The 27,042-nt window shown below is 41.6% G+C and overlaps 3 protein-coding genes and 1 long non-coding RNA gene across 5 annotated transcripts in view; 2 read left to right on the forward strand and 2 right to left on the reverse strand.

The window, feature by feature from the left end:
• Nucleotides 1-410: 410 nt before the first annotated feature.
• LOC308154133 (coiled-coil domain-containing protein 80-like) lies at nucleotides 411-5,081 on the reverse strand (the record flags this gene model as incomplete). Its single annotated transcript, XM_080527310.1, has 8 exons — nucleotides 411-712; nucleotides 902-985; nucleotides 1,944-2,047; nucleotides 2,400-2,551; nucleotides 2,892-3,028; nucleotides 3,108-3,264; nucleotides 3,567-3,888; nucleotides 4,219-5,081. The coding sequence occupies 8 exons, from the start codon at nucleotides 5,079-5,081 to the stop codon at nucleotides 411-413; spliced, it is 2,121 nt and encodes a 706-aa protein (XP_080383436.1).
• Nucleotides 5,082-6,940: 1,859 nt separating this feature from the next.
• Nucleotides 6,941-8,574, forward strand: LOC308154134 (fas apoptotic inhibitory molecule 1-like; the record flags this gene model as incomplete). The annotated part of the gene is made up of 4 exons (XM_080527311.1): nucleotides 6,941-7,057; nucleotides 7,213-7,441; nucleotides 7,975-8,024; nucleotides 8,386-8,574. The coding sequence occupies 4 exons, from the start codon at nucleotides 6,941-6,943 to the stop codon at nucleotides 8,572-8,574; spliced, it is 585 nt and encodes a 194-aa protein (XP_080383437.1).
• Nucleotides 8,575-11,848: 3,274 nt separating this feature from the next.
• On the reverse strand, nucleotides 11,849-14,355 carry LOC308153319. Its single transcript, XR_013937361.1, has 9 exons — nucleotides 14,220-14,355; nucleotides 13,564-13,676; nucleotides 13,433-13,483; nucleotides 13,077-13,121; nucleotides 12,929-12,993; nucleotides 12,690-12,807; nucleotides 12,414-12,482; nucleotides 12,241-12,320; nucleotides 11,849-11,979 (listed from the first exon to the last, which is right to left on the reverse strand). It is a non-coding gene; the product is annotated as an uncharacterized lncRNA (long non-coding RNA).
• Nucleotides 14,356-16,104: 1,749 nt separating this feature from the next.
• Nucleotides 16,105-27,042, forward strand: part of agap1 (ArfGAP with GTPase domain, ankyrin repeat and PH domain 1) — a gene marked incomplete at its 5' end in the record, with an annotated part of 128,869 nt that continues 117,931 nt past the window's right edge. For both annotated transcript variants that reach the window (XM_080526416.1, XM_080526417.1), the window contains one exon: nucleotides 16,105-16,267. In XM_080526416.1, coding sequence (XP_080382542.1) covers nucleotides 16,105-16,267 — 163 coding nt within the window. The remainder of the gene's footprint in view (nucleotides 16,268-27,042) is intronic.

A 27,042-nucleotide genomic window follows, 5' to 3' on the forward strand; every position in this document is an offset into this window, starting at 1 on the left:
CGATTTTTAATAAAAAAACTATTGTTCACAAGACACCTGATATGAAATGATCAGACATCATTTGTGACTTTTGATGCTGTAAACATAGCTTCAATCTGAAATTGAACATTTATTTAATCATGATAGCAGAACATGCAAAGAATATGACACATAAGGCATGATGAACATTTGAATTTCAAACCTTTCAAAACAAGCATTCAATAGACAAAAATCTAATTAAATCTAATAAAATCAAATAGAGTACATATTTTTCATCATAATCTATAACAGAACATCAATTTCTAAAAGATAAATATTTTTAAAAGGAAATATGTAATATTTATACAACAGCTAAACATTGTTCATGGGAGATCAACCCAGACCCAAATATAAATGTAAGACAACCTAGAAGAAGGAAACACCTTATTCCCTTAGTAACCATATCCCCGTTGGTAACCGTCTGGGTCTCTGTAGCCATGGTGATCATATTCATCTTCGGGACAGCGCATGCCAAGGGACTGCTGGATAGCCATCTCCTGCCTGCGAAGCTGCATGGAATCCAGAAGGTCATATATGATGGTCATGGACCACATTGGTGATGGGTACCAGGACTTGACATTGCCATCTTTCCCCACTAGAAGCATGGAGAAGTACTCTGGACTGATTTGGAAGTAGTTCCTAACATCCTTCACCAGAGAGGCAGAGAGGTCCTCGCGGTCCACTGTTGCACTCCCTGTGGTAGAGGCAGGGCAGGGCAGGGCAGGGCAGAGTAGAGTAGAGTAGAGTAGAATAGAATAGAATAGAATAGAATATAATAGATCATCTTTATGATGGAAATCGCATTCCAGCTGTTTGTTTGTCAACAAGGATACTGTGTAAACATTGCTTTGACAAATTTGATTCGATTACAGCTCACTCTTACCGTTGATTGGGTAGAGCTCCAGGATTCCGCCCATATCGTTCATGTCCTTCCCTATGAGCTTCAGCACAGACAAGTGACGTAGGCCTGAGGGATGAGCCAAGTGCAAACACATAATTTCACATGGCCACTCTAAACCTGACTTCTTGGGCCCAGTTCCAAATAGAGCATTAGCCCTTAACCCAAGGCAGTTCTTATAGATCAAACTTATAGAGTTTGCAGTAAAATGTAAGTTTACAATGTTATCAATGTCATCTCCCCATAGAAAAGCTCTGATGCATCTAATAAAAACAGAATGTCTGCCCTGTTTTGCGGCCTGTTTTTTATCAAGGCTAGACCAACATGAGTAGTTGAACCAATTTTCAAAACCAAATACCAAACATTCTGGCGAGTCTCAAGAGACCTCTATCCCAGCCTTCTAAGTAGATTCTCTTTGCTGATAGAAACAATGTGGGCATGTTTCAGCGATGCATACAAATTCTCTTCCATTTCTTTGAATTGCAAATGCTGTTTGCTCATGATTTGTCACAGTTTTCATTCTGTGCAAAGACATTGCATGCAACAAGTCAACATTTCCTTATTAAAGAACTTAATGACTCAAATACTTGTGCCAAGCAACATTAATGTTGATCCACTATATGTGTGTTTGAATCCAGTGTTTGAATCCATAGGATTTTTACATATTGTGTAAAGTTTTACATATTGGGCCTTTAATCTGAAGGAAGTAGCCAAGGTCCAATTAATGCTACGTGGTCCACAGTACACGTAGACCTGATAGTGAAGGACAGTGTGGTTCAGGAGTGGAATTTGAGAGCAAACACTCCCAGCAGTATTCCTATTGCACATGGAGTGAGGTATTTGGGAAATGTGTCTTCTCTTGAGTGTTGGGGACTCAGACAGAAAATGCTGTCGATAGTGTGGAAACACTCTGAACATCTCCGCAAGTGGGTGTGACATTGCCAGGACAAACACTTAAGGGGCCCAGTAAAATCATCATGATACGTCTAATGGACCATTAATGCTTGAGACAACACTGTGGGCTCACCCAGATTGCAGGCCTGACTGGTCAGTGTGTAGAGCTGCTGCTGATAGGCCCATTCCTCATCATCTGGGGCAGAGATGACAAATATCCTACGTCTCCAGCGGAACCTCAATTTGAGTATACAGAAATAGAAACTCATCATGAAAAATCCTTCTAGAAAAAAAGGATCACAAATACATACAGTAATTGCTTATAGCTTATGATAAACCCATGAATGGCTGGAATTGAAACAATTCTGCCATAGAGATGCTGGTCGTTTACAAATCACTGTTTGCACACACATACCTCATTCCGAATTTATTTGACTATAGGAAAATACTGCCTTTTAGGTTACATTTGATTAAACCCTGTGTCTGTTTTAGGCACCTCATACTATAAGCACTGTGTACTGTGAATGGTGTATTCCTGTAACAAAAGCAACACTTTCATATGTAATATATAGTACCAAAATGTCACTACCTTGAAAGAAAGTTCTCTAATGATCTAGCTGTGTCTTCTTTCTTGCACGTTACACCTTGCTTCCTCTGCTGCTCCATTTCTCTGATGCGGGAGGTAAATGTGTCGATGAAGTCAAAGACTGCCTTCATGGCAATGGGCACCTCATATTCTTGCTATGGAAGACAAAAACAAGATCTCAAACAAGACAGATAGAGGGAGCAAACTTAGGCAGGACACACTACAATAAGTACTAACTGCCTGTCAGATGACAGATCAGCTGTCTACCTTTATGCACACAATCACATGTTACGTGTTGATATGGCGGCATACTTAAGTGGTCAACTATATTTTTCTAGACTAGAAACTTGAAAACCAGTGCATTATTCAAAGTAAAATAGGTTTATCCACAATATACAATAATATAATTGGCACATTCATAACATACTCATATTTAACATTGTATCTCACAGCTATGGGGAAACAACTGAACATGAATCAAAAGTCTGCACCAACCTTAACTTTCATGTCAAAGTCAGTCAGCACCATATAGTAGTCATTAAACGTCAATCGTAAATCATTCCTCAGCGCTTTGATGAGTAGCTGGTTTGTGATGACCTCTTCCTGTATGTCTTTTAAAGACTGGTCATGCTCTGTAACCACAGACTTGTATTACATTTTTCACCAGAATATAATACACTTGGAAAATATCAAAAGTTTTAAATCTCTTACCTAGCTGATAATGATTAATTTTCATGGAGCCATTGGTCAAAGTACCAAGGATGGTAACAATAGAGATCTTTCGGACGGCCATCTCACAGACTTGCTCCAGATACTCATCCCGCTGTTGAGTAAACATGCGATTCTCCTCACTGGGAGCAGTAATCACCTGAGATGGAAGAATAGAAGTATAGGAATAGGTTTCGTATAGTATAGGAATACGTTTCGATCTGACCAGAAAAAACGCCGGTTCCTGGTTATACTGTAGGCTTATAGCCTAGTTATTAACTATAAATAAGACAATAGTTTTCCTGGTCTGGTAAAGTAACTGATAATGTTTTATAGTGTACACATTAATGTGCCCATGAGTTTCCCTAAACTTGATCTTAAGGACATGCATATCTGAAATCCATAAGGCCTCTCATTAGATTTAAGAAATAGCCTGGTTTCATGTAATGGGAGAATACTCACAAGCAGCCGTCGTCTTCTTTCAAAAGAACCGAAAAAGGAGGATAAAGGTCCCATGAAATCAGGCTGTTTCACAGAGGAACTCTCGTCACCATCTTTTTCTTGGTGACTGGGCGGCATGGCGCCTTTCCTTCCACTTTTCCCCCCACGATAGATGCCATCACCAGCATTTGACTTCCTCTTGGCTGCTTTATTCCTTTTGACAGATTTGTCCACCTTTTTGTTCCTCTCTGCATTGTCCTGCCTCACCTTCCCCTTGTTGGGGGAAGTTATTTCCACCTTAGCATCAGTGTCTATGTTCCTCTCTGCCCCGTTCTTACGTTCACTAGCGAGCTCATCCCCACCTTTATTTGGATTGTCGTAAGTGAGTTCAGTTGGAGGGGTGCCAGATTTTGGACTATCTGTTGAATCTATATATTGTTCTCCGTATCCACCAATGGATTCTATAGTGGAATGAGCTGCACTAATGAGATTGGTGGTTGGTTTGGGAGTTGGTTGCCCTCTGCCAATGTTCATTGAGAGAGCATAGTAGGAGACATCAGTGGTGGCGGGAGCTGGGGTCCTGTGCGTTGCCGTTTGAGGATCAAATAGCTTCTGAGGGTTAAGGGGGGCTGAGGTAATGGTTGTGGTAGGGTTAGTTGTGGTTGCAGTTGACCACGTTATTGTGGTTGCGGATGTGGTGATTGTGGTTGTGGGTGTTGTTGGCCTTGCTGTTGTTGGTTTTCTGGTGCTGGTGGAAGTTATAGCGGTGGTAGTCTGTGTGTATACTTGAGCTTGTCTCTCTATCTCCTTCCTCACTGACACCCTCTCCACAGTTGCATTAATTTGTGTATTCGAGCCCGTGGCCACTGCCCCCTGAGACTCAACCACCTGGCCCTCGACGCCAGCCGCCTTGCACCTCTGCACAAAGCCCTTTTGCCTGGCCTTTTCTAGCTTACGCATAGGGGTTTGATCCATTGCCTCGTACATAGCCTCCAACCTGACTGGGTATGGGTATCTCTCCTCCACTTGAAGTGTCTTCCTCAGGAGGACCATACCAAACTTGCCCTCCTCCATCTTGAGGAAGTTCATCAGCCTGGGGATGAGGGCAGAATCCAGGGTCTCTTCCATGATCTGCCCCCTGCTGGTGACCCGTCGCACCTTACCCGCCATCTCCCCCTCTTGATGGAACATGATGATCTGCTGCATGTGCCTCTCAGCCATCTCGCAATACACATCCGGTTTAAGCAGGCTCACCATGAGGCGATAGTAGCCGTCAGAGTCGTGCGGGGCAGATATGACAAGGACACGGTTCTTCCCTGCAAAGCTAGCTAGAACATTTAGGGAGCCAGCACTGGAGGGCACACGGATTGGAGGGGGTTGTGCCCCCTTTGTCACTGGTTTACTGTTGACCTGAGAGGTGCCACTGCCAACCTGGCTTGTGGGGTTCTTTGGTTGGTGCACTTTTCTGCTTGGAACCAGTCTTCTGTGTAGCACTCCTCCTCCTCTTGAAGTATCAGCTTTCTGGTCTCCTTGCATAGTCTCAAGATAGCTTTCCAAATTAGATGCACTTCCACCACCAGTGGAAGAAGCAATACTGTCAGTATCTTCCCCTGCTACAGTCAGTGTGTTCATCCCTTTAAGGGATGTTCTTCGAAAAATTGTCCCTCTGTGGACTCTATTCTCATAGGCATCTGTGCTCCATACGAGCATTACCAACAACACAGCAAGACACAGTGTCCCTTTCATTTTTGTAGTGTCAAAGAAAACCCCTCGATAAGCATGAGTAACTAAGTGATAACGGCATTACAGTGTCTATGTACCGTTTTCAAATTAAATTATAATATTACATATTATCAGTCCATTTTTTACTATGTTTAAATTACATAACTTGCTCAAAGAGACAGAATAAAGTCGAGACAGCACGAATTTCGAATCACGAATTTCATTAGATTAGGAGGTGATAGAAAACTATTTAACATTTAATGAAGCCGATTTATAATTCCCGAGTCGGGGTCATAGCCGTTGAAAAAACATCAGATGATAGAAAAAACAGTTTGTAGTCCAGGTCGTATTCCGAAAACATAAAATAATGCTGCTGTCCAATAACAGCTGTCTTCTCTCCCCTTAAATGAAAAACTTACTACGAAGATTGCTTCATTACAATAGTCCACTTTTCCAGCGACTTGAGATGTTTTCAGTCTCACTACAGTGCGTTGTCGATAAGGAAGGATCTTCTGCCTTTCCCCAACCAGCGAATCGAGTTACCCGGGGAAATATTATAACCACGGCCTCCATCGGCGCTCTATACCCTCTGAGGACCAACCGAAAAGAGAGAAAGAAAGTAGCAATTGAGTAGGGGATCTCACAGCAAGGTTCGACACCGCCCACCGCTACACAGATTCGTATTATTCATGGGGTAGTACTCTGCTTATACGCCGACTATTTCTTAAAATAACTACACACACACACACACACGTCCTTTTTTCATAAAACGGGTTAGGGCTAGGAGTAGATTTATTTTTATTTTTTTGTCAAAGCATGAAGTGATCCATTTGGCAGTTTTGAGTAGAGTAATTTGAGTAGAGTAATTAACAAATATATGGGGGACCAAGCAGTAGTCACTGCATTCATATCGGTATAACTGTGTCCTTGAGATTTGCTATCCAGGAGAGTTTGTTGTGTATTCAAACTACACTGCAAACGTTATAGAGGTTTTAAGGAACTTTCTGAGAAGAGGTAGGGCGATGCCATCTACTGGCAGGCTAATAGAGAGTCTACATTTCTGATATTCATTTTACTGCATGCCTTTCAATACAAACACAATGTTTGTATTGAAATAACAATTGATTTCTGTAAATCTCTGTTGAAAAGGACTCACTCAAGGAGAGACTTGTGGAACACAACATAATCATTTAAAAGAGATCAGTCAAGTTGCTGATGAGACAGCTCTACTAATCGTTGCTGTGTGTGTGTGTTGAGAGAGAGAGAGAGAGAGAGAGAGAGAGAGAGAGAGAGAGAGAGAGAGAGAGAGAGAGAGAGAGAGAGAGAGAGAGAGAATATTTGGTTATTAATTTGCCATAAAGAATGAAGCATTTGTTCACTCTTAATAAAAAAGGATACAACTTGCACTAATTGCTTCTGGCAGTAACTGCACAGGCTTGCACCAGTAAGCCTCTTACCTTAATTCACTTCATGCTGAGCCGGCACCCAGAGCAGAGAAGGACAGTGTGATGAACACAGATATTTTTGCCGGTCCATTCCATATAAAGACTGAGATTTTGGCTAATATATTGAATTGCATTTTGAAATGAAGAACGTGTACATGGGACATCTGTGAGTGTTAGTTACAGCAGTCTACTTTATGTCTCCACTTGAGCCTTGGAAATACAGTCAACATGATGTCTGGAGATGTAGTTGCGATCTGGGAAGTGGCCTTAAGTGATGGGGTTCATAGGATTGAATTTTCCCATGGCACAACGACAGGGAGACGTGTAGTTCGTGTTAATGGACAGGTAAGCCTTGGAATGTCCAATTCCAGCTGTAATTTATTTAAAAATGTGTAATGTGTTTGTTTTGATTTTGTTGTCATTTGGTTTTGTTGTCAAATACATGCACAGAATGTCAATGATTGCAGAAATCTGGCTGTCCATTTTGCTTTCTTCACTAGGAGGTGATCAGAAGAGACTGGATGTTCAAACTGGTTGGAAGGGAAACCTTTATTGTTGGAAGCATGGAGACTAAAGCAATAATACACATTGAGGCCATGAGTGGCTTTGCCTATGAGTATAGCTTGGAGATTGATGGAAAGAACCTGCAGAAATTCATAGATGACAGATCCAAAATCACCAAGACATGGGTGACGAAATTGGATGGTGTGGATTGCAGGGTTGTGCTTGGTAAGCCTCAACAAATGTACATGTAATCTCATTGATAAGTGTTGAGCAATGCCTGTCAGAGCTACATGTATATGGTCAAAACCCTCTATACATATAATAGCCTGCAGTTTGCAATGACACCTTCAAATGAATGCTGCACTGTTTCAGTCTGCAGCATAATCTACACAGGATAACACTACCGTGTGGGCTATTTTTAGACATGCTACCAATCTGATTGGAAGGGAAACTGTGTCCTATGCAGTTGATTAGTCATTTATTAAACACTGTTATCCAGAGCGACTTAAGTACATTTAAGTAAGTGAACCAACTATACATCACATCAAATCGCAAGTAAGACTTGCTGATTCGAGAGAGATCCAAGTAACATGAATAAGCACAATAGAACATAATAGAACTCTGCACTATGTCTGTCCCATACATACACATAATGCATCCTAATGCACACTGTACAGTATATTACTTATCTCCTATAGGCCCTTGTTGAAAAATATTATATAAGGAAAGAAATGTATATGATCTCTTTCTGTCAACAGAAAAGGATACAATGGATGTATGGTGCAATGGGCAGAAAATGGAGACCATGGTAAGCTCTACTCATGTACAATACCCATTAAGAGTTCACACTTCCAGTTTATGAGTGCCTCTGTGTCCTGTAGCTTTTTTTTTGCCAACCTGGTTAGTCATAGTCAATGCAAACACAGCATATGAGGACTGAGTTTTTGACCCCTGAAACAAGCCAGTTGTTGAGGCAGGTGATTGACTCAATGTTCTACTGTATGTGGGGGCTGAATCTGTGGACATAATTCTGTAAATGCTTGTGCGAATAGAGCAATGAACGCTTGGTGATATGCAAGTCATTTTGATGTGTGAAACAACTACAAGTATAATATGAGAATATCCTCTTCCTGTTCTGTGTTGATATAGTCTCTCTTATTGATGTCTAGGGAGAGTTTGTGGATGATGGCACAGAGACACACTTCATGGTGGCGGACCATGAATGCAGCATCAAGGCTATTAGCAGTGGGAAGAAACGAGATGGTATCGTCCATTATTTGATAATTGATGGTCACAGAGTACCAGAATCTACAGGGTTGATGGTGACACATTACCAGCCTCCACAGAGTGAAGACTAGTTCAATACAGTGCATAACTTTATCCATAACAGATGTATGTAACAGTCATGAGTGCAATTTCAGGGACATTTTGATATATTTAAATACAAATGGCAGGGCTGTTGTTAATTAACACCTCTTTATTATAGGCTGCTAAGTGTTCTATCTACCTAAAACGTAGCAGATGAGGGATGCAATGATTCTGTAATAACAGTTTTGTTGTTGTTGTTGATAAAAGTGTTTACATAAAAGTAAATATATGTTAAAGTGCTTATTACCAATCAATAAACTATATGTATAACAAAGCATATACTTTCTATTTTCTATTCTAATGTTAGGTCTGATCTTGATCATGCTGTTTTGCCTTGCCTTAAGGGCTCTGCACACAGCGTGCGATTTATGTTGCGCATCAACGTTCCATTTTGAAGTTTGAATGGAAGTCTATGAGAACATCGCATTTACCCACACACGGCCCCGATTTTAATCGCACGGCGAACATTCGATTCCATTCATTTTGAATGGGACAAAGCACACGGCGTGCGAGTTTTGTCGCACTGCTTTGTCCCATTCAAAATGAATGGAATCGAATGTTCGCCGTGCGATTAAAATCGGGGCCGTGTGTGGGTAAATGCGATGTTCTCATAGACTTCCATTCAAACTTCAAAATGGAACGTTGATGCGCAACAGAAATCGCACGCTGTGTGCAGAGCCCTTTAGACTCAGTAACTGTATCGCTGTAAATACGTTTTTCATTGATTAGTGAATGACCTATTTGCCTTGTTTACTATCACATTGAGTTTTGCAAGCAGATCGACTGAGTAACACCTCATTATCACTGTTAATCCGTTTTTCGTGAATTATCTCTTTACCTTGTTTACAATCACATTGAGCTTTTCCAAGCAGATCCCAAAAGCTCACACATAAGCCCCTTCATTCAGACGCATTCAAATACGTTATAGCCATTTTTGTTTTTATCTTAAATACTTCAAACCTTTATGAAGTGAACGAACGTCCGCTTTTATTGCGCAAGCTCTACGCAATAAGGTCGGACGCGAATCCAATATTGTGCAGCAGCAGACGTTTTCCGAGTAGGGTCCATCTGCGCGCAACAAATCCAACACCCGGAAATGTGTTATGCAAATATGCAGGCGCGGTATGATGACGTATGGTACATCACATTTCCGGGTGATGGATTTGATGCGCGCAGCGCAGATGGATACACTAGGAGTAAACCATGAATCGCCTTACTACGGCCTTACTACGGTGAAAACTACGGAAAAAAACTAATATGTAGAGTACAGTCCTATCAATTGTTCGAAAAGGAGTAGGAAGAAGCCTGTCCTACCCCTGTTTATACTTAACAATTATGCTTACATTATATAATCCAATTAATTAATACATATATTTCAGTATCATCCGTTCTAATACTTTTTCATTAAAAATAATTTAAACCTTTTTTTAAATAGAGCAATAGAGCAATATTTCTGCTTTCCTTCATATTTTCTTCATATTTTTGACATTAGGAACAAGTTATTAGTGTGATCACGATATCCGACCTCATGTACAATCTGTACTGCAGTAAAAATGTGGAACGCCCTTCCTATAATCTTAAAGGAGTGCAAAACACTGCCCACCTTCAAAACCACTCTCAAAAAACATTTACAGGAGGCTGCAATCCGTAACTGGACCCTCTAAATCAAAAATCAGATTAAAAGACCCGAACTACCCACTGTACATACTTTGTGTTTTGTCCCCCGCCCCCACCTGTGGTGTATGTCCCCACCTGCCCTACCCGCTGTACATACCTGATGTTTTGTTGTATTGTTCTTCCCATGATGGATGTATTTTTATCTTGTAGATAGTAATAGTTATTTGTCTGTATTATCTTGTAGATAGTACTAGTTTGTTTTGTCGGTCTTACATGTAACGATGAATTGAGAATCAAGGACCCCAATTGAAATAAGCCAGTGGCTTTCTTGGGTTTTTATCCTGTTAGTTGACCTTGTATGTAATATGTACTTTCATGTACCTACTTCTGCAAATCTTCTAATAAAGTTTTCAATCAATCAATCAAAATCCTCATAGCTTTTTTCTGTAGTGTAATCAATGGGTTTAAAGTGCTTTTATATTCATTTCCCCATATCTCCACACAGTAACTCAAATAGGGTAAGACAAGACAACAATATAGAGTATACAACATCCTCTGTTCCAGAATATGTTTTGCCCTGCACAATACTGCAATACTCCTTGATACTTTGGATCTAACGTATCTTATATGAGATTTCCAACAGAATTTATTGGGCTTAAAGTGCAGACTCTCAGCTTTAGGTTAAGGGTATTCACATCCAAATTGAAGGAAGGGTTTATGAATTATAGCTCTTATGTATAATAACCAAAAGTAATTAGACAATTGACTCAAAAGCTGTTTCATGGGCCAGTGTGGGCTATTTATTCCTTCATTATTTCTTTATCAATTAAGCAGGTAAAAGGTCTGAGTTGATTCCAAGTGTGGCATTTGCATTTGGAGGCTGTTGCTGTATACGCACAACATGCAGTCAACAGAGCTCTCAATGCAACTGAAACAGGCCATCCTTAGGCTGTAAAATGCACTTCAATTACATCTGGATTGTTTCATTTCAAATCCTTTGTGGTGGCATACAGAGACAAAATTATGGAAATTGTGTCACTGTCCAAATACTTCCAGACCTAACTGTATATAAATAAAAGAATGTCAATGACCCCAGGTGAGGGACTTTATTAGGTCAAACAGGTTTGAGGGGTCAGGCAAAGGACTTGGTGGAGTCAGGCAAGGGTCAGGCGATCATCGTTGTCATCCATGGAGCAGGGCAGGAACCGTGGTGCAAGGTGCTGGGCTGGAGGTGTCCATGGTGCTGAGTGCACACTGATGAGCTAAATAAAACATTCTATTTCTGATGTCAACAGCACTAGGGCTCCTTCACAAAACCCTTACTGGAATCTTCATACACTCTGTGAATTAGTCTTTACTTTCTGATGAGTCAACAGCAATAACCCCATCCAGTGCGACATGTAGATAGCATATATTTAGAATATGTAAAATGCAAACACCAGAAATGCAAGAAAGTTTATGAGGTATACCAAATGGAATTAATAACAAGTGTTACAACCCTTCTGTCTAGAGTAAAATAAGGGCCTAACAGGGTAGAGTGCAGAATGTACAGGTGTGTTGCAACACAAATGCCCAAAAAAAGTGTACAAGGGATCAAATCAATTCAAGCTTTATTTGTATAGCGCATCTCACAAGATACGACTCAATGCGCTTCAATCAAGACATCATTGCTGATTGCACTTTAGCACAAGTGCTCTTTCAACATTGTCTCTATGGTCTTTCAGCTTCCTTTTCTTCTCACATTTTCGACCATATAATGGTGAGACAGCTGCTTCTCACTGTTGAGACAAAATGTTATAAAGAAGTGATTAATAATTAATTTAAGAAACTCACATTCATCAGTGGTTGCAAACTGTCATGGAATTTGTATTAGCACTCTCCTCATGTTTCCAAAATGCATTGCAAATGCAATGCACTAACAAGTCATTGGTCACTCTTCGTTGGTGTTGAACTTGTTGAGCCCTTTCCTAAAATAATAATACAGTGCTTAACCATGTTACAATGAAAAGGTGCAGTTAAGTACTGAATGAGTCACTCACTTTCTTTCCTTGATCATTCTACCTCAAGTGTCCTGATATAAAGTGTGGTTTCACTTTCCAGGCTTCTGACATCTTTGTCCCTGGTAACAGGATACACACATAAGCATGACTATGTGTACAGCTGTGAATGGTGGATAGTATGTTTGTATGCAATAAACTTCATTCACACTAACCAATTCTTTAGGAGGAAAGCTGTAAGGCCTCTTGAAGTACGTGTGGTCCTCGTCAGTGTCCAGTGGCATCTGTACAGAGTCCACCATTATTGCCAGTATGTTTTACATGAAAGGGTTAACTACTTCAAAAAGAGATCCAGGCTGGATTCAGAATGACACAGTACCACTAAACATATTGCATGTGCCATAAAGTTGCATGGAGTATGTGTTTTAGGAGCAGTAGCCCATTCAGAAACAGGCACACGGTCATAGATACTTAGTGAGAGATGCACTGACCATGGTGTTGCTTGCATGACTCCTTTTAACACTTGAATAGGTCCTGAATACAGGTGGGACACTGTCGTGAAGGGTCGCTCTGCCTTCCTCACTAAAGTGAGCAAACTTCCTTCCATATCTGAAATTAACACACATTATCTTCACCGGAAGGTTGAATTGTAGGGCCAGGTGTTACCCCAAAGTCCTCTTGATAATAAATGTACAAATACAATTATTATTTTTGTAGCACTGCAGCATACCCTTCCAGCCCAATGTTTTCCACCAGGACAATACACCACCACCTTCTCAGGAGAGACATGTCATCCTAAAGAAAGAGCAGTTACTCAATTTGCATTCAAAGTCTTATAGCATATTGATATAATGGGTTCTTGTTTTCTTAATACTTACAATGCTGAAGTCAAAGGTAGCCTCCATGGCGAAATACCAGGCATACTGTAATGAGAAAAGACACAAAGACAAGATTACCATGTGACAGCTTATAACTCAGTGAGAAGGTAGTCACACACATCCAATGAAATGTACATGGCTGATAACTCCATAGGAAAGTGATATGAGAGGTCTGCACACATGAATGTTCCTTAATACCTTTTATTGCACACCTTTTTATTTGCAAATGCACAAACAGAATGTTGGTCAGGACTAAGTGGTGGTCAGTCATTGTTACATACATTTACACATTTTTTTGATGGTTTTAAGGAACAATCAAGTGTGCCATATCACTTGGTGGCATTACCATAACTCACCATTATCATGAAGACACCACAGTCATTGCCACTGGTCTGCCTCGGAAGCCCCTGTACGAAGAAAAGTTAGTTAGAGAATAGTAGGTAATTATGACTATAGCTATAATATGATAGTAACATTCAAACAATACCTCCAAATCCAGACCAGTCTTCTCTGTCCAGGATCCCGCAACAATTTTCTCAGCAACACCCCTTATATTTATAAATTTACAAATTTATAAAAAGCATTTATAAAAAGCATATCCTAAAAGAAATAAAGAAAGTGATTTAGAAGATAGGCCTACTAGAAACATACCAATAAGTTGTATTTTTGTAAATACATAATTTGAAAAAAGGTGTTTGTGAGAACAATACATAATCATGTCACTAACAATAATAGACCCCTGGTCTGAGGTAGATTACTCTTCCTGCTACGACTGGTGAATTGATGATTCACTTGCTTAGTCAAATGTATTGATTAAAAGTCGCTTTGGAAACAGGCGTCTGCTAAATGCCCAAACTTTTATTAAATAAAAATTCGATAACATAGGGTCCATGCCTATAACTTGAACTTTTGCATTTGAATTAATAATTAAACCCACATCAGGTAATTAATTCAGCGTTGCTAACAGGTCAGAACCGTAATATAAATCTAATGTGGAATGTGAAAGCTCACACAAACATCAAATGAGCCCACAATGTCTGATCTAAAACTAATTTACACCAAGGATGTGCTGGGGCACAGAAATAACACATTAACACCATTTAAAATTCAAATGATGACATGATAATATATAGGTGGACTTACCTCCATATTTCACAGCAGAACTATGGTGGAACTGCATATGAGATAGAAGAGCAGGGTACTTCCCTGCCTTGTGACAACATGGACACTGGAATGTGTCCAAGTCCAATCTCTTAAGCGCAGGATATTGTCCATCTGGAAACATCATGTTGGTCTATGGAAGAATAAAATATAATTAGGTGAATGTATCGAATGTGACTCCAAATAACTTTCATTTCCTTTAAATTGAATATTTCATTCCTTTAATTCATCTTGCTTGAAAATATGTGACCTGAGCTCAAAATATTATATGTGCAACCTACATACAACAGTGAACACACTACCAAAGTTCGAAAATAGCATATAGTTCATCTTTAACTTAGTGTTAGTTGTAATAATTACCACGTGAAAGTCATTCCCTTCCCCCCACCTGAGCGCGGCGTTTTTTAGCCCTGCCGGCTGTACATGTTTATCTTTGTTTTGTCACTATTTGCACTTCTGGTTATATGCATAACTGCATTTTGTTGTTGGTACTTGTACTCAGCAATGACAATAAAGTTGAATCTAATCTCATATCTGATAACGCTAAACCACATAGAATTACCCAATTAGATGAACAAAACTACAGCCAAATGCGTAACACATGCAACAACCTAAATAATAAATACATATATGAAAACTATAACATGTTCATTAATAATATTTCGAAATTCTCACCTGAGCTGCATTTGCCATTGTACTTGTAATTCTAATCTCGCGGATTCTCGCGGTTTCTTTTACCGACGCGCTTACGATGACGTGGCCCAACACATTTCCGGGTGTTGGATTTGTTGCGCGCAGATGGATACTATAGCGTTTTCCAGGAGGAAACATTCAGGGAATGACGTCCAAGGATACAAACGGGATGGATCTCGGCACAGGAGGAAGGGGAATGCACCTATGTATGCGGATAAGCGACAGCATTCTGTAAGAAATAAATATTGCTTTTATCGTCAAAGTAATGTTTTGGTCACTTGGAATTTTCGTGAACGCAGGCGCCCAGTATTTGGACCAAATCGCTACTGTTTTGCGCCTAATCTGCGCCTGAACGGCACCGCTAAACAAAAACAAGGAACGAGTCTTGGCTGCGCGGAACACACGTCCAGCCACTATTAGTAACTATTTAGCTAGCTCACTAGCTAGCTTGGATGGATCGTATGTTTTATTTTCGGTTGTTTACACCATTAACCAGTTGATTTGCTTGTCTATTAAGGAAAGCACGGACATTTGCTATTTCGGTCTGTTTCATTCAGACAATGCAATGGTGGGGGCTTAAGAAATTCTGAGTTTTGTCCCCGGCGTTGGACGTCCGTGCTAGCTGGCGAGCTAGCAAGAGAGGGCCTTCTTACAAACCCTGTCATCGGTTGATAGTTATGACTATGGTCGCATTTTTGCCGGGCCTGAAGAATTAATGCCAAAGGTGAATCTACGTGAGCAGTGGTTTTCTATCTGCACTCCGCGAGGGACGGAGTGGGGATATGGGGAAGTGTTGCCCATCCGACCGTACAACTGTTACTCCTCCAGATTTGCGGATTGGGAGAGCTCAGGTCGGTTGTTTAGAAACGGTGGTTGCCAGCTAGCTGCATGGACATATCTCTTAAAACGAATGTCTCTCGTATAATAACTCACTTTTGAGTTACCGTAGCTAATTATCTTACAAGAGACAAGACGAGATCTCTGCATATTTTAACTCCACCTCCACGCCGAATGCTCTGTCCCACGGAATTCTCCTGGCTTTGAACATTCCAGCTACTGTTTGGGAAACAGTTATTTCAGTTCGCTTCTGTCAAACGTGTGTGTTCAGGACCGATATCTGATCAGTTAAACTTTGCTCAATCGTATAAGGCCAAGGCGACAGACAACTTTCAACATGAACTATCAGCAGCATCTTGCGAACTCGGCTGCAATTCGCTCTGAGATCCAGAGGTTCGAGTCCGTCCATCCCAACATCTACTCCATCTACGAGCTGCTGGAGCGCGTGGACGAGCCCCTTCTCCAGAATCAAATCCGAGAGCATGTCATCGCAATTGAAGGTAAGGCATCAAATAGGGATGGATGTATGCATACATACTAACATGTTATTGTGTTCTGTACTGCTCTGCTCTGTCTAACCCCCTGAAATGGTTTGCTGCAACATTGGTGTGAAATGTCAATATGTATGTCTATGACTGCTTTAGTAATCTATGTTTTCATGACTGTCGGACAATTATTGATTTATTTTATTGAGCTCGTGAATGCCACTAATTGAACGTTGTAAAGTGTAGGCCTCCTAACCTGCCTGCGTAACTTACCTTCCTAGCGCCCACCTTGGTCGCTACACGCTCTCACTTGGATTGAAGACCCCTAAACAAACGACATCTCTTGGCGTGGTTGCGACTGTAGTCCCTATGCATACATCTTGATATGCATACTGTGCTTTGAATGCAATGGCTCAGGTCTTCATGATGACATAAAAGGGAAGTGGTTTAAAGTCGCATTTCTTTCCAAGCAGCTGGGCAGATGTTGGCCTACGTAATAGAAGTCCTGAACCACTATTATACTGTTTCTATAATAGGCGTCTCATCAGTCTCATCGTGACTCATCAGCTTTAGTCTTACCCAGTGTTGCTTGAGATAATCTTTTAATGCACAAGAGTACGGTGTTATTTGATCAAAGGCATTATTTTACAATATGACATTAGCTTTCACAGCCCAGCTATTTAGATTCTGTAAACAACATCACAGCTTTGTCTGTTTATGGTTGTTGTTTTGCTGCTGTTGACACATTGTTTTATTTTTATTGTGTTGAAATATTGTATTTTAAACTGTGAATGTTAAGCTGTTACTGTGCATCTTGCCCAGGACTCCTTTGAAAACGATATTATTATCTTAATGGAACTTGCCTGGATGAATAAGAGGAACAACGCCACTGAATTCATTGTACCTAAATTAATTTGCATAGAGATTGTTGGTGTGTGTAGGGATGTCTTGCCAGGTGTAGGTTGACCCACTTTCACTGGTTGTAGCCTCAACCGTTGTCGCTGATGAACAGCTCTTTGCTCATTCACAGTGTTGTCTGAGCACACAGCTAGGTGTATCCTACCAACATAGATGACCACCTTCATGGTAGTGAACCTGCTGGGACATGCACCTAGACATGTCCTGTCAGAAGTGAACATCCCACCCACCACAGCCAAGGGGACTAGAGTGGAGTGGGCCTCACCTGAAAATAGAGTGGGGTCTGGGGCAGTGGTCGAAAGCCCTGGCCCTGGAGTGACAGGTATTGAACTAGCTATTCATTGGCTTTATGTCATAAATGGATGGACTGAAAAGATTGATTCCCATCCAATATCAGTTGGTGAGATGATTCTTAGACCTACTGTAGGATAAGAATGTGATGGCTGGTTTGAAAAAAGCCTACTGTACTTACAGCTACAGAACTCAGTGAAGAACGAAATTGCTCCAGCGTTGGACATCAATTTCACCATTTATATTCCATCAGATAAGTCGCAGTCTCCTTCATCATGAAGGCTTTAAATACAATTACCATGTAGCCTATGTTGATTATCTCTTCTGCTCTATATTCTAGGCCATGTGTACCCTTTAGTCCTAACTCCTGTTGTTAAAGATTATACACTATTTCCTTTTTAGAGCAGCTCTCATGTTACAGTAGTCATGATGTACTTTTAAGTTGTACAAATATTACTTAATCCTTTCACTTTAAAAGGGTAGCCTAACCGTCATATTTGTACGATCAGGTTGGGATTAAGCCTTAAACACCTTCATTGACATCTCCACAACCTCTCATTTGACAGATGGCAAATCTCTTCTGAAAACTGATATGCCACACCCCATGATCTCTAACCCAGGACAACTGTGTGACTCCCAATGGAATGGCTGATATTTATGGAGCGGGAGAGAGGGGTGGAGAGCAGAGAGATTGAAAAGAGGCAGAGAAAGGGGGAGAGAAGAAGAGAGAGGAAAAAAGACCAAGAAAGAAGGAATGAGGGAGAGAGTGAGGTGACAGAGGGAAAGTGGAAAAAAAGAAAAGAGAGTGAGAAGGTGAGAGAGATTGCACTCTAAAAAGCAATTATGCAATACCAAGGCTGATTGATGTCCCGTAATAATACGTCAAGAGATGCTTTTAAACAGTGGTTTTAGCTGTTACATAACCACACCAGGTTTTGTGTTGTGGGATGCTGATGTTAAGCCTGTCCATCTTGAGATTACCCTGATCTCTCTGCACCCTTTGTTCTATGCTGAATCACCCATCCCTGCACCAAACTCCCCCACATTCTGACTGCACCAAATGGCCACAATTCTCTGTAATGAAATGTTTTTTTTTGTCTCCTGATTTATAGTATTGTGTGTAATAAATGGTAGAGACTAGTTAGGCCTGTGATTTGCATAATTTGAGCGATGAACAACAAAGCTGATTCTCATACAAAGGGTCAATAAATCATTTCATGTTGCATGAATTTGCATAGCATGCATCGATACAATGCTCCCCAACCACCATTTGTGCATTGAGTGTGAGATGATCATTAAAGCAGAGGCAAAGGTGCATTATGAATGCTTCTTTTGACATGTCACTTTCCAAACGGCTGAGAGAGTTTTTGGCAACATCTATGATCATGAACAGGTAATGTGAGATTTTTAGGCCGTCGTTCAATGGCGCTAACATGTCCCCATATCAGTTTTCCTAAGATTTCTTGGGTTTTGTGCTTGTAAACATATGGGATTGCTATAAAATCCCTTGATCATATGGTGTAAAACGAACCAGAGCCTCTGGGATTAGCTGCAGATTGTAAATTGTAGCCTAAGCATTGCTAATCTGACTCCAATCGGTTCAATGGATCAGCATTACACAACTCCCCACAGTTTCCCACCTGGACCCACACAGTAGGGAAACGGGCCCCAGCCTGCAGTCCTCTGCTCAAACCTATTAACCAATCAAACCCCCCTAAGACAGAGAAGTACAATCAGTTGGAAATTAACCATCTGTACAAAGTGGGGAACATTTATGCTGAGGAAATATGCATGTCAATGCAGAGAGCGCCATAAGCACACACAGAGTCACACATTTCCTCTGGTTGAGTAGCTGAGGTTGTGGTGTGTCCCTCCCCTATCCCCCTGTGATGCTTCATATAGAGCTGTCTCAGGATGTTCTCATTGGACGGTACGGAGGTAAGGTCACCTATGAGCGACAGCGCTAAATATATCCCCCTCGCCTGCCCGTTCTCATCCAGCGTGCATGCAGATGGAGTAGCTGGGTAAAACATTGTCCCTCCTCCCCATCCTGCCTTCAGGGCACCATTAGGGAGATGCAGGCAGCAGCGTGTGTTTGTTAGTCGTGTTCGGCTAAGGATGCGTCACTGCACACACAAAGACAAGTCACACTTTGGTGTTTCATCCTGAGCATCTTGGGGGCTATTCACCCATACCAGTATAGTGCCGTTTACATAGAAGCATTTTCTGATAATTTATCGTTACTGTCGTCTGTGTAGACTGACCTGGATAGGGCATTCTGGTAAATCTTTTACCTGTGGCTGGTAAAATGTTATTAAAAGTTGGTGTGTGATAACGCCTCTCGATAAAAAATAAATAAATAGACGATTTGCTTTTTGGTATTAAAGAAACTGTTTCTAAAAGCATTCTGTCCCCTTCATTTAGCTTTTAACAAGTCAAGTGTCATGCTTGTGATGCCATAACATTGTGTTTCTATGAAATATTCATAGTTATTACCGCCCACTTTCCCAGTATACACTATTATGTCTGTGGGAAAAGGGTTAAAGGCGTTCTGCATTTCACATTGGCTTGCTCTTATCCACCCCCCCGCTGTCGCTTTTTCGCTGACATGTAAGCCAGCTTGATTTTGTTTGACTATTAACAGCTCGGAAGTGCCCTCATCCTTTTTCTCCAAATTGTATTGAGCAGTTGGCAATCGCTGGAACTGGCGTGAAAAGCCCTAGCTCAATCTCTTTAGATTGGATGAGAAGGCCCTGGAGTCGTGCTACTGTGGGTCAAGCCGGGCCACTGGGGAGGGTCTATGGGGGTCCAAATGCTAAAGAGGCTCCGCTGTCTAGACTGATTTGAAAGATTATCAAACTGGGAGGACAATGCATATACAGTTGTATTACTGGGGCCCAGTAGGGTGTTGAGGACAATGCAGATTAGCATGGCAGCCCAGTGTGTCCCCTTACGCCATGAAAAGAGGGCATGGTTGACTGGCACAGCCATTCATTGGCCCTGGCTTGTGTGGCATGCGTATGCAGGAAAGAGTAGAGGAGTGAGCCACACAACAAAAGCTTTGAAGCTTTTTTATTGGACACAGGTGATACGATGCAAAGGGGTCTCTGTTACTGTTGCATTCAGAGGCCAGCGACGAAATAGTGGGAAAGAATCAAAGCTGAAGGGATGAAAGGTGAAGGATTCTTTTGAGAACAGATCATTGTGTGATTTGTGCTGAGTGCTCTCTGTCTGTCTGTGTGTTTGCTTGCCCCTGTTGAGTGAGAGTTTTATGTCAGAGACATAGTAATCTACTTTTTGTGTGAGAAAGATGCATTCTTCTTCCCCATCACTTTCAACAGTCTGTTAAAGCAGGATTTTACCCTGTAATCCGGTCGATCTGTTGTTTTCATTAATAGTAGATTCCCACATTCACAAATTCATAAATCGCGTTTTAAAATGATCTCCCAAGAATGCCGTTTCCCATGCAAGGTCCTTCTGTTGAACAGCGCTAGAGCGTAGCACGCTGCTCTCTGGGAATCATTGGCATAGGGTCGGAGTGCAAAAACACTTGTCTGACGTATTTTAACGAGGTATGAGACGTTATTAGGACGTAAACACATTTTACATCCATTTATTATCCTTAAGCCTGTTTTCTAAAATGTTCAGTGTCATCTCTATGCCCTCTCTGTAATTCTCTGAAAGGTTATAGTTTAATGGGTCATTGTGCTTGAATAATGCAGAGCTCCAAGGCAAGTGTTTGCAGTAAGGTTCAGCTATTCTTAGCAGTTCATGTTTAGAGTAGGTCTTTCATTCAGCTGTAGATCTCTCTCTACAACATTTCTTACATGTTGGGCATACATGGGAAATTCAATTCACCAGCCAAAGAAGGTCATCTTTACTGCGCTGTGACAGGCTGTTGCTGTAGAAATAAGGTGAAGCTCTGTCTGTGTACTCAGGTACTGTCTGTCCTGTTCCCCAGGGAAATTGGGGGTGGTGTGGGGGGTGGTCCGGTGGGATTTGCCCTGACCTTTGTTTTGCTCCTGTAGAGATCGACAGATTACTGAGGAGAGGACAGCTCTGTGCTGTCCCTGCCTTAAACTGGACATTCTCATTCTCAGTGTGGATGGTGTTCTTGGAGATTATATTAGGGGTGGGCATCGATGATCGATTAATTGATCGATAAGGTCTTGGTCGATCACTTTTTTTTTCGGGAAAAAAAAATAGGGCAGAAATAACAAGCATGTTTTCCTTGGGGAAAAAACTTTATTTGTGTTGCTATTGCACACATTCATTCATTCACATCCAAACTAGACACTACAGTCAGATAACAAGCCACAAGGCAGTGAGTAGCCTAAATTGTTTAACTTAAAAACACATTTTACGTTATAAATAAAAATATAGAAAATAAGTAACTCACCATAGGAGCAGTAAAAAAACAGTTACTCACAAATAGGAGGATGACTGAAAACGTTAGTGTCCTTAAGAGCGTCCAGCTTAACTTAAATTTAAACTCCAGCGAGAGACTGTAGGCGGCAGGCCTACTGGTTCTTGTTCAAAAAGATGATCATGTTAACATGTTCAGGGGTGAGAGACGAACGCAATCTGGTGACACGTGGACAAACTAATTTCCATTATTATTATTCAAAAAAAATAAAAAATAAAGAAATAAGTGATCGACCAAGACCTTATCGATCAATTAATCGATCATCGATGCCCACCCCTAGATTATATGATCTTATTTTTGTATTCCTGTGAAGAGCATTATATCGCATTTATGTATGAAATATGCATATACAATACAAATATATGCTATACAAATAGCTATATTCAGATTGACTGAAGCTTACAACCGAAGTTGTAATAGGCTTCGGCAATAAGCCTGCATACACCCTGGGTCGCTCTCTTGAAACAGGGCTGCAGACCACTGGCCTAAATATAAAGTCAAGGAAGCCTTGGGTCTCGAAGGTCATGATTTTGCTCTCATCCTTTTGCCAATCCTTTGCCAACAGGAAGTGCTTAGTTCTCCAGTGAAGCAGAATAAACCGGTACTTCAGTTTTAATCCACAGAAACACTGTCTGTACTCATAGCCCATGAAAAAAGGAACTCGCCTGATGCCACTACAGACTAGGGCTGCACGATTAATCGATTTTAAATCGAAATCGCGATTTGAAATGATGCGATTAGCTAATCGCAAAGCCCGCGATTTGCCTGCGATTTTTTTTTTTTTTTTTTTTTTTTTTTTTTTACCTTTATTTTACCAGGAAGTCACATTGAGATTAAAACCTCTTTTGGAAATTTGATCAGCACTCATGGAATGCCTCTTGTCCAATCAAATTACTTGGTCTCTTTATGACTTTGAACCCGGCGCTCTCAGAGCGAATTTACGAACGCAGGCATAGGTTGTGTCATGACAGTCAGTCCAATTATTATGAGACTTTGGGCTAACGTAACGGAGACAATTAGACACCACATGGCTTACTGGACGTATGATAAACGTTAGTATGTTATAATTGCGACAGGTAAGTGTACAATTTCACTATACTAACTGTACCAGCCAAGTGCATGTCGGTGCTGTTAGTCCAGCCTTAAACTTAGCTTAGCTAACTTGTAGTCTTCGAGACGGTAGCTTAGCTTAGCTACTCATGCTAACCCGGCGTTAAAGTACAGACACAGAGTTGACAGTCTCAGCAACCTGCGGGTTGGTGTTTATATAGTATAGCAGGCTTATGGATACATGGAAGTTAACTGTTCTGTTGTCAAACATGAATGTGTCCTGTATGCATAACCTCATACCATTCGTTCATACCAGCCGGCTTTAAAGACGCAGAGGTTAGCCTAGCCTAGCCTTGGGCTGAAGTATGTCACAGATTCCTAAGTCAAGGTGACGTGTGTCTGTGCTCCATAGTCAGAGACCACCATTCTATCATTCATCAGTTCGACTGTTGACCGAGTCATCTAGATGTGGTCCTTTCAGTTATAGTCACAGTGTATCCCCAAATGATCATTTTAATAGCTGGATCATCTTAGAAAGTAGCCACCTGTCTAGATGAGATGAGGTTATCATATATACAATTCATATCTTTTAAGTTCTCATCCTTGCATTAGAATTAGAGCAGTTAATAGTTTGATGGTATCATGTGGTAATGCTCTCTGAAAATAGGTGATAGACAGATTCATCCAATCACCTGCCAAGTATTTTTTGAAAGTACCTGCCCTTTTCCAAACAGCTTCCAATGAAGCTTTCCTAGATGGTTGTGTGAAACAAACCACCTGAGTCAGGTTAGTAATGCTCCATCACATGTTTTAATCTGAAGCTTGATTTTAAAGCAACCCAACTTTAAAGCAACCCAATGTAAGTTTAGTTCTTTCACTCGTAGCTCGGGCTGTGGGGGTGCTAGAGGAGGGAGCCTCTAAGTCCCCTGAAGACGTACAAACAAACTGCACGTTGATACGACCTTCCTAGCCGGAGATATGGCCACACTTTACAAAAACTCCCCTTTTTTTTTTTTTTTTTTTTTTGCTATTTAAAAAAATAATAATCGCAAATTAATCGCAATCGCGATATCTGTCCAAATAATCGCAATTCGATTTTTTCCCCAAATCGTGCAGCCCTACTACAGACTACAACATAAACTACATTCACAATACCATGTTATACTATGACAGCAATGTGTAGCCTAGCTCTTATGATGAAGGGTTCCAGTTATCATCAACCCCTTAAGGGGTGCTCTGAAAAAGGGATGGGCTTTGGAGCTCTACCTTTCCCTTAGGTGTGGATGATCATGTGCCTGGATCACATGACTAAATTTGAGTGACTCAGTCTACCAGAGTGAAGTTGAAACAGCTGTTGACAGGGCCACAGGGCTATAGACCCAGTGCTCCACCAAATACTGAAATACAGCCATGAAGTGGGAGAGAAGGGAATCGTAGTACAAGGTGGAGGAAGGTGTATGTCTAGTCATATCTGAAAACAAGGGAAGAAGCCAGGTCACACCAGCTGTGGTGTGCAGCTGCACCGGGGGTGCCCAGGATGGGGATGGGGGTGGGGGGCGGGGGGCGTATGTCCCTCATTCCTCTCACCCGGAGGGGAAGCAACTCTCTGCAGCCAGACACACGGACCTTACTAAAACAATAGCAGCAGAATCCATCACGGATCTCATGGAGGTATAAAAATAGCCCCTGAACTAGCAGGCTTCCTGCTGAGAGCTGTGTTACATCCCCCCCCCTCCTCAACTCCCCAGGGAGCATGATGTCACTCCCTGGTCCATTGATCATTCACGCATAAGCCCTAGTTCTCCTGGCAGTTCCCTGTCCCAAAGGGGTAACCGGTGGATGCCCTCGGAAGCACAGCGCAGGACACTGACTAACGGTGGAGGTTGAGCAAAGGATGCTCGGTTGTGCTGGTCTAGTTTGCATAACAAGCCTCATTTGTATTGTACATGTTGTACATGTTATGTCTTTGTAACACACAGCAGATGCTCATGGCCCTCAAGGCCTTGTCTCTTCCACCAATAAATGTTTAATTTGGTAATTACATTTCACCAAGACCACCGGCTAATTAGGCTAGTTCTTTCCCTCTGTGCACGTAGTGCCGTTCCATTTCCATAAATGCCTCATTCCTCAAACTGAAACACTAAGACCAACCAAAGCAAGGAATGTAAAGTATTTTAGCATACAAATTAATGTTGGATGCGTACTACTCTGGCTACCAATTTTCTCTATTCAGGACACTTGTAATCCAGTGGGGTTCTAGTTTTTCATCGCCTCAGTGGCAGGAAGACCATGCTGCTTTAGAAAGTGGTTTTGCTGGGTCAATAGGAGGCACTCTTCCCATCTGGCCTTCGGGGAGAAAATCAATGCCCCCCCTTTTTCCTATGGACACTCCCCCTGTATTAGGTCACCATCTGGCAGAAGAAGCTCCCGTCCTCCATTTTAGCCCAGTAATTAATCTAGGCCTATGCACACCTTGTGCTCTGTCTGGTGTTGATGCACCATTCTATTAGGATAACTACTTGATGTGCATCAATGGTCATCCCCTGGCGTTAAAGAGGTTATATCACTGGATCGCAGATTACCCTTTCCCTTTTCCAAGATTTGCCAATAACATTATCCAATATTTGAGGAACATTGACCAGTGTATTGGAATAAAGGTTTGAACATTCTTCATAGTTCACACCTGGTATATGAGGGAAAACACAAAGGGGGACAGACCATTTTACTTACAAACGCAAGTTTGAAGTGTAACCAATGTGTGTTGCACATTGGCACTGACTAATTTAAAACCAGCATGAATTATCACCTTCCTCTCAGAGTCACTAGCTGACGAAAAGGCTTTGAAAGAAATGCTCTCAGAAGTGTTTGGAGTGCCTTGGCTCTTGACACTTCAGAACCATTTCTGGGATGTCAAAATGGCATCCTCATCTGCATATTTTCAAAGTAACTTTAAACATAAATGTTACTTGTGTGAACCCGGCTCAAGGGGTGTCAACATGGTCTGCCAAAATGCAGTATATGAACATAGAACAATGGCCCAGATCCGTATCTGTATTCTGTATCAAATTTGGTGCACTGTGCTAGGCATCTCTGCTTGACCGAAAAAACTAATGTCATAATAAGCAAGGGATTATGAATCAGTCTCAGCTGGAGAGATGCACAGACCTAGAGAATTGGGTGCTGTTGTTTTTTGGCATCTGCCGTTAGTACTCTGGCACAGGAATATACTATTCCAACTTAAGCCGTTTAACCTGCACAAGCTGCTGCATGGACGCACACACACACATGCACGCACACACACACACACACACACACACACACACACACACACACACACACACACACACACACACACACTCGCGGGACAGACTGTGCCTCAGGTGTGTGAGGGTTGCCATGGCTCGTGGCTGGGCTAAAGGATTAATTAACCCCAGTGGGGTGCACGACAGGGCGAGGTTGAGTTGGCAGTTACACCTCGACTTTATGCCATGTGCCTCACACATCCTGTTCACCTCTCTGTTGGTAGAAGAAGCAGAGATGAAAAAGTCATACATTACCCGATCCCACAGCGTCTCTTGATCATTGTTTTTGCTGTTTGAACTTTTTCGCTCTATTACATTTATGACTTTTCTCCTTTTGATTTTGTCTCGTGTTTTTAATATTTCCCTTAGATTTTCCTGTCAAGTGCATTGTGTTGAATTTGTGTATAAAAATGTGCTATACAAATAACATTGATTGATTGATTGAGGTACAAACACAAACTAACATGTGTGTGTTTGCTACCTTCAGAGTAGTAGGGATTATGAGTGGGTTTTCCCAGGGATGTGAACACTTGCTGACCCTTAATGAAAAACCCTGGAGAGAGGGAAACTAGTCCAACACTCTCCTGTGCTGCTGCCACAGCCCTCCCTCTGTCTCACTGTCCAGACTGCCTCCTGCATTTGAGCCTCCTCTCTGAATGGATTTGGGCTACCCGCTATTCCCCAGCGTGTTGTTAAATGCGAGCAGCTCTGGCACAGCGAGGTTGAGAGTGTGTGACTCACCACTGGGAAAAGGGCGATGACGCAGCATGACAGCATCCTACCGCAGGGGTGCTCTGAGCGAG

Source organism: Nansenia antarctica, assembly GCF_963989245.1.
Source record: "Nansenia antarctica genome assembly, chromosome: 3".
NCBI lineage: Eukaryota > Metazoa > Chordata > Actinopteri > Argentiniformes > Microstomatidae > Nansenia > Nansenia antarctica.